This window comes from Haplochromis burtoni, unplaced genomic scaffold (genome assembly GCF_018398535.1).
Source record: "Haplochromis burtoni strain Fernald_Lab_line unplaced genomic scaffold, NCSU_Asbu1 Contig_1787, whole genome shotgun sequence".
In the NCBI taxonomy this organism is placed as follows: Eukaryota; Metazoa; Chordata; class Actinopteri; order Cichliformes; family Cichlidae; genus Haplochromis; species Haplochromis burtoni.
This window is the reverse complement of record NW_024584148.1, coordinates 1,989-9,149: the sequence shown is the minus strand read 5'-3', so window position 1 is coordinate 9,149 and position 7,161 is coordinate 1,989. Positions and strand designations below refer to the sequence as shown.

General features: G+C 34.6%; 1 protein-coding gene across 1 annotated transcript; it reads left to right on the top strand.

Moving 5' to 3' along the window:
* Nucleotides 1–2,828: 2,828 nt before the first annotated feature.
* On the top strand, nucleotides 2,829–6,170 carry LOC121813493 (reticulocyte-binding protein 2 homolog a-like). The gene is made up of 2 exons (XM_042217292.1): nucleotides 2,829–4,309; nucleotides 5,564–6,170. The coding sequence occupies exons 1-2, from the start codon at nucleotides 3,639–3,641 to the stop codon at nucleotides 6,168–6,170; spliced, it is 1,278 nt and encodes a 425-aa protein (XP_042073226.1). The 5' UTR covers nucleotides 2,829–3,638.
* Nucleotides 6,171–7,161: the final 991 nt, after the last annotated feature.

The window sequence follows — 7,161 nt, the reverse complement described above, 5'->3', positions numbered from 1 at the left end:
CAGGGTCAGATGTCTGAGATGTGTTTTACGTCCAGCTTGCCTGCTCGGGGAAAATATCAGAGCAAAAGTCACGGCCGAGCGCAGGAATCATTGCTGGAAAGCAGGCAGGGCTCTGCATGCTAAACAGGCTGACATTTTGCCTGGGAAATCCGAATGGAAACAGGAGTCCCATACTCTGTTTCAACACAAACCAACCAGCTTAAATCCATGCTTATCTGATGGGATACATAAACACAACAGCATAACAAATGAGCTGAGCCCTGCTTGACCTTTGATGGTCATGAAGATGAGGCAGTGTGAACTTACTGGACTCATTTAAAAGACCAGGCTGTAACTGAACCAAGGACTGTGATATGACTGCAACTGCTGCAATTATCTTTACAGCTGGGGTTAACTTAATAATGACTCATCTACTCACACAGCTATCAGCATACATTTTGGCCACTTGCCCTTTTCATGACGTACAAACTGATGAGGTAAATATAGTTAAGTACATTTAAAAGATACCAATCATAACATGAGGTACTTTTAGGATTCAGAACAACTGTGATGTAGATAACACAAAATATTTGCAATTTAAAGTAAAAGTTTTTAGGAAATAGTCCCCTGAACAGCCCTATTTTGGTAGTGGATGTGGTTGTGGTTAAAAGTTTATGTAAACTCATTGTGGGCATGGATGCCGTGGTAATTTAGAGCTTTTAATGATTTTTTTTAAACTGTTCTTTTCCAGGGTGAAATGATTTGTACAGCATCTTTAATGACATTAAAAACTGCATCATCTACGTCCACATTTTATAGCCTTTTGATGTTCTTCTATCAAACCCAGCATTATTATTAGCTTTTAACCAGGAAATCCCGGCCAAGAGAGACCTGGCCAAGTTCAGAAAAAACATTTTTCTTAGAGTAAAGAAAAAACAAATGCAGTCTAAAGCTCTTGTACTACAAAGGGAATTTAAATAACTTCATCTGCATGAAGATGCTTCAATAAAAACAGAAAAGAAAACACATCCTAAAAGGGAGCCCTGTGGGGCACCTTTAATTTTCCCAACAAAATCATAATTATGACCCCTGCATTTCATTACTCATCCAAGTGACTACTTCAATCTCAGCTGAATGCAGGTTTCTGCATCCTTGTAAATTGTACAACTCCATTTCTAACGGTGGTGTCTAAATATTATGGTGTCAAAATAATTTACATTATATTTATTTACCTTTAAGCAGAGGTGTGGACTCGAGTCACATGACTTGGACTCGAGTCAGACTCGAGTCATTAATTTTATGACTTTAGACTTGACTTGAAAAAATGTTCTAAGACTTGTGACTTGACTTGACTTTTACACCAATGACCTGGGACTTGAATTGGACTTGAACCGGTTTACTTGAAAAGACTTGATATTTCACCCCAAATATAAAATGTAACATGCATATAGAGATTGAAAATGTGACGTCATTCAGGGGTAAACCACAAAGGATTCTGGGAACTCGTGGCAAGAGGTACTAGCGCACGCAGGCTTTCAATTGAAATCAGTTACACAGCGATAAAAAGAAACACAAAAATGGCAAGAAGCTGTTGTATTATTAACTGCAATAGCCGGTCGCATGACAGCCACGGGAAGCCGACGGGTAAAGAGATCGGTTGTTATCGGATTACGTCGTTGAAGAGAAATTGTTCGAGCCATGTTTCCGAAGTAACAAAGAGGCGACTGGATTGCAGCCATTCAAAGACCAAATATAACGTCCCAGAACACTCCAGCTCACAGGTTAGTCTGCTCCAAGCATTTCCACAAAGGTCAGTCTGCTGTTGTAGTTAATGCGTCATTTTCATAACATAATTGGTGATATAGGTTACAAGCAAGTCTGGCGCTGAACAGAAATTGTCGCGCTATGCTCCTTTGTTTATTGTGCATAAATAGTGAATTGTCCTGACACAATATTGCGTTTCGCTTCTGTTATTATGGTACATTGACAAAAACATATACTTTTATTCACAGGATAAAACAGTTGTTTTGTATCACTAATTGCCCAGTACGATTACAGCATACAGTATTATTGTCACTGCTACATTTCTGTAACGCGTACCAGAAATTATTTCCACTACTACTTAATTACCGTTGAGCTCAAAGGTTATATTAATAAACGGTTAACGAATGTGTATTTATGACGACGATTTGTGAGACTGGTAAACTTATGATACGTACGATGGTCTTTCGTTCTACACGGTGCATTTCAAGGTCCTGCACCCATCCGTCGGTAAACTGTACCTGGGCTTGTTGCAGTGACCTGAAGTTACTAAACTTCATGAGTGTATGCACTCACTCCAAGAACCGTATAATTATAAATATGCATATAAATATGCTACGATGAGATAGCTGACTTCATCTAACTAGCAAATGTTGTCCAGGCTACGTTGGTGATGCAGTTTTTTTTAATGTGTATGATATTTTTGTCATGCGATTTTAAAGCCGGTCCTACAACCGCATCCAAGAATAACATGCAGCTTATCTCAGAACTGTCGGTGAAAATTATTCTTGGAGCTAGGTTTAATTGAGCTGCATTTTAAAGAGGTGCAATTTCACAATTTGTGTATATTTTCTAAGTTCACTATTTTGTCATGTGTTGAGAAAAACACAGATTTAAAAATTACATGGTCTAATATTTACATTTAGCATAACTGCAACATTCTTTTTTCGTTTTTTTTTAAAGACTCGAAAGGACTTGAAATTCAAAATTTCAGACTTGTGACTTTACTCGGACTTTTACACCAGTGACTTGAGACTCGACTCTGACTTGCCTGACATTACTTGAGACTTGACTTGAGACTTGAGGATAAAGACTTGAGACTTACTTGAGACTTGCAAAACAATGACTTGGTCCCACCTCTGCTGGTTAGAGTTGCATGGATCGCAGATTTATCCGTTTTTTGTGAATATAAGCTGCTGACTGGTGAGCAGAATTTTCAGCTTGGTACGTTAGTGTTCATCAGTTAATCATAAAACATATTTAGTGCTTATAACAAATATATTATGCTAAATAAAGACAGATTTTTCCACAATGTATATGATAGTAAGAGTTAGTAAACCTCTATTAAAGTCTCCCTCTGCAGTCTGTTGTTTCTTAGATTCAGCATTGAAACTGAATTTAAAACAAAACATAGATGACATTCTGTCGCCTCATCAACCACCAAGATCTCACTGCCTACAGACATTCAGTAACTCTCATTGGATAATGTTAATAAATATCTTTCACTAAATATGAACGTTTTCTACCTGTCCTTGTTTAAATTATGAAAGAAGTTATTATGCCTGAGAATCTCTAGAATGTCGAATACTTTCCACTAAACAGTTGTCTTCTACTTTGGTTAGTTTTTTTAACAACCATTTAAAAAACATATTTTGCTTTTGTTTTATTTTTTACTGCAATTCCTGTAGAGTAGCTTTTATAGTGTTAATTCAGTATGTGCTACAAAATAAAAGCCTTTCCTTTACATTAGGTTTGTGGGCATTTTATTTTGAATTGTTCCAATCATGGCACTTCAAAGGAACAGCGCATCACAGGAACAGCCTGTGATGTCACAGTGCACATTCTACTGAAAACCCTATAAATAGGGGAGACGTTCAACCAACTTTAGTGGATCTCGGATGGCAGAAACACAAAGCAACCTGGTTGTTAAAACAAAGACAAGGCGGACGCAGAGAAACGCAGACGCACACGCTGACGCATCTACAATGGCAGAAGCAAAAATAGAAATGGTCATCACACCAAAACCTGAGGTTGATAAAGCCGCACAACCAAATACTAAAAAGTCTCCTGTGGCACAACCACCAAAGGAAACGGTTGTGAAACCAAAGAAACAAAAAAAGCAAAAACAGAAAAGAGTGGCTGAAGAACCAAGAAGACCAATTACTCGGGCATATGCCCGGGCTCTTCTTGAAGCTCAAAACAGCACGGGTGATGGAGCAAACCCGAAAAATGAAGAAATGCAACAAAACACTGGAGCCACTCCTGAAAAAGAAAAGGCTGAATCCCTCCCCATTTCAAATGCAAAGGAGGACATGGAGAGAGAGAGAAATGGGAAGAACCCCAGCAGACCAAACCCTGTGCCTAATGGAGGGACTTGGCAATATCAACCCATTCCCACATTTAGACCCCCGTTTAATCCCTGGCACGAGATTGCTGCTCTCAGACACCAACTGGAAGCCTCCCAATACCATCAGAACGACCTTTACTGTAAAATGGTAGGTGCAAACAAGAGGGCCTCTTATCACCAGTTTCAGGTGAACAAACTTCGTGAAGAAATTCACGAGAACGAGCGAAAAAAAAAAAAAAAAAAAAAAAAAAAAAAAAAAAAAAAAAAAAAAAAAAAAAAAAAAAAAAAAAAAAAAAAAAAAAAAAAAAAAAAAAAAAAAAAAAAAAAAAGAAAAAAAAAAAAATAAAAAAAAAAAAAAAAAAACAAAAAAAAAACAAAAAGAAAAAGAAAAGAAAAGAAAAAAAAAAAAAAAAAAAAAAAAAAAAAAAAAGAAAAAAAAGAAAAAAAAAAAGAAAAAAAAAAAAAAAAAAAAAAAAAAAAAAAAAAAAAAAAAAAAAAAAAAAAAAAAAAAAAAAAAAAAAAAAACAAAAAAAAATACAAAAAAAAAAAAAAAAAAAAAAAAAAAAAGAGAAAAAAAAAAATAAAAAAATAAAAAAAAAAACAAACAAAAAAAAAAAGAAAAACAAAAAGACAAAAAAAAAAAAAAAAAAAAAGACTACACACAAAATAAACAAGAAACACACACAAAAAACAAAAAAACAAACAAAAAAATAAAAAAAAAAAAAAAAAAAAAAAAAAAAAAAATAAAAAAAAAAAAGAATAAAAAAAAAAAAAAATAAACACAAACACAGAACACACACAAAAAAAGAAAAAAAAAAAACAAAAAAAAAAAAAAAAAAAAAAAAAAAAAAAAAAAAATAAAAAACAAAAAAAAAAAACAAAAAGAAAAAAAAAAAACAAAAAAAAAAAAAAACAAAAAATACAAAAAGAAAAAAAAAAAAAAAAAGGAAAAAAAGAAGAAAAAAAAGAAGAAAAAAAATTTAAAAAAGAGAAAAAAAAATTAAAAAAAATGGCCATTTGTAAAATAAAAAAAAATAAAAACCAAAATAAAAAAAAAAAAATAAAAAAAGAAAAAAAAAAAAAGAAAATAGAAAATAAAAAAAAAAATAGAAAAAGAAAAAAAAAAAAAAAAAAAAAAAAAAAAAGAAGAAAAGATTAAAAAAAAGCAGGAAAAGAAAAAAAAATGTAAACTAATGAAAAATACAAAAACAACAAAAACAAAAAAAAACACACAAAAACAAACAAAAAAAAAAAAACACAAAAAAAAAAAAAAAAAAAAACAAAAAAAAAAAAAATAAAAAAAAAAAAAAAAAAAAAAACAAGAAAACAAAGGCTGAAGATAAATTAACAAAAACACTATAAAAAATAACCCACAGAGCAGTGTGTGGAGTCTGCCACTCCAACCACAGAGGCTTCACACACTGACTCTGTAGGACTGAAGTCCTCTAAGGAGGCTGAATTTGAGCTCAAATGTAGGATTCAGCAAGAGCAGATTGAGATGCTCCAGAAACAGCTCCTAGCAGCTCAAAATCAGCTTGAAGAGCAGGCCGTTAAACATAGGCAGGAGCAGGAGACACTCAACCTGGAAATCAGTGACCTGAAATCCCAGCTCTGCCCCAACAAGGCCCTTCATGATTTGAAGCTAGAGTCTCTGGAGCGAGAGCTGAAAGGGGCCAAAGCTTCCTCACTTAAAATCCCACAGCAGCACAAAGAACAAAATTCCACTGCTGCAAATGAAATGCACAAATTTGAGCTTCCGAAAGAAAACGAGACTGGAGAACAGGAGAAGATGGAAAAAGAGGACTCACGGCCATCCACTGCAAGGTCTCTGCAGGAGCCTCAGAAAGAAAAAGACACCACAGAACAACAGAAGATAGAAAAAGAAGAGTCAGCTGCATTTTCTGTACAGGAATCTTTGCAAAGTCTACAAGACAAACAGAAAATGCTCAATGTCAAGGTGGCTGAACTCAAGACTGAAGTTAAGAGCCTGCCAGAGATTCCGCCAAGTAAGAAGAAGAACAAGAAGAAGCGGAACTGTGCGCGTCCCCAATTTCACATAATTGGTGTCAACATCAAGTCCTAAAAATCATATTTATATACAACTAAATTGTCAGTGAACATTTGAACCCCTCTCGGTCGAGACAGAAGGCCACCCCTTCCTGAGCCCGGTTCTGTCAGAGGTTTCTCCCTATTAAGAGGGAGTTTTTCCTCTCCACTGTCGCCAAGTGCTTGCTCATAGGGGATTTGGGGGCTTTTTTTTAACACCAACCACTGAAAAGTTCACTGACATCAAATTTAAGACTCAGCAAATATGGAAATGGATCATTCGTCATCAAGTGAGGAATCATCCATTTAAAACATGTTTGCTGAGTCATATTTAGTTGTATATAAATATGATTTCTGTCACACTAAGGCCAATCACAGACTAATTTGGACAATTGGTAAAAAATAAATAAATTGAAAAAATTGAAAAGAAGTAGTTGTGTCATTGTTTCGTGTAGATTTCAAATAACATGCCATTTTATGTCAACATATTTCTGTTACATTTGTAGTGCTCGTGGTTTTATATTCTTATGATCCTGTTTGTTTGATGAGTATATCCTTCTGCCTTGCTTCACATATTTACTGCTGCTTGGCTAGCTTTAGTCATGCTAGCATCAGCACGGGTAGAAACAGATACACATCAGAGACATCACATGTAGCTTGTGTTTATGTTCAGAGTGACACCTGATTTAAAAGCAGGCAGCAAAGCACTGAGCAGCATATCAGTCCAGCACAGAAAACAAATGCCATAAATGTCATCAATTAGGCTGGAATAGTTTGTTTCTAGTGGCTTCTATCAGAGGTGTGGACTCGAGTCACATGACTTGGATCATCGACGAGTCATTAATTTTATGACTTTAGACTTGACTTGAAAAAATGTTCTAAGACTTGTGACTTGACTTAGACTTTTACACCAATGACCTGGGACTTGAATTGGACTTGAACCGGTTTACTTGAAAAGACTTGATATTTCACCCCAAATATAAAATTTAACATGCATTTATATAGAGATTGAAAATGTGACGTCATTC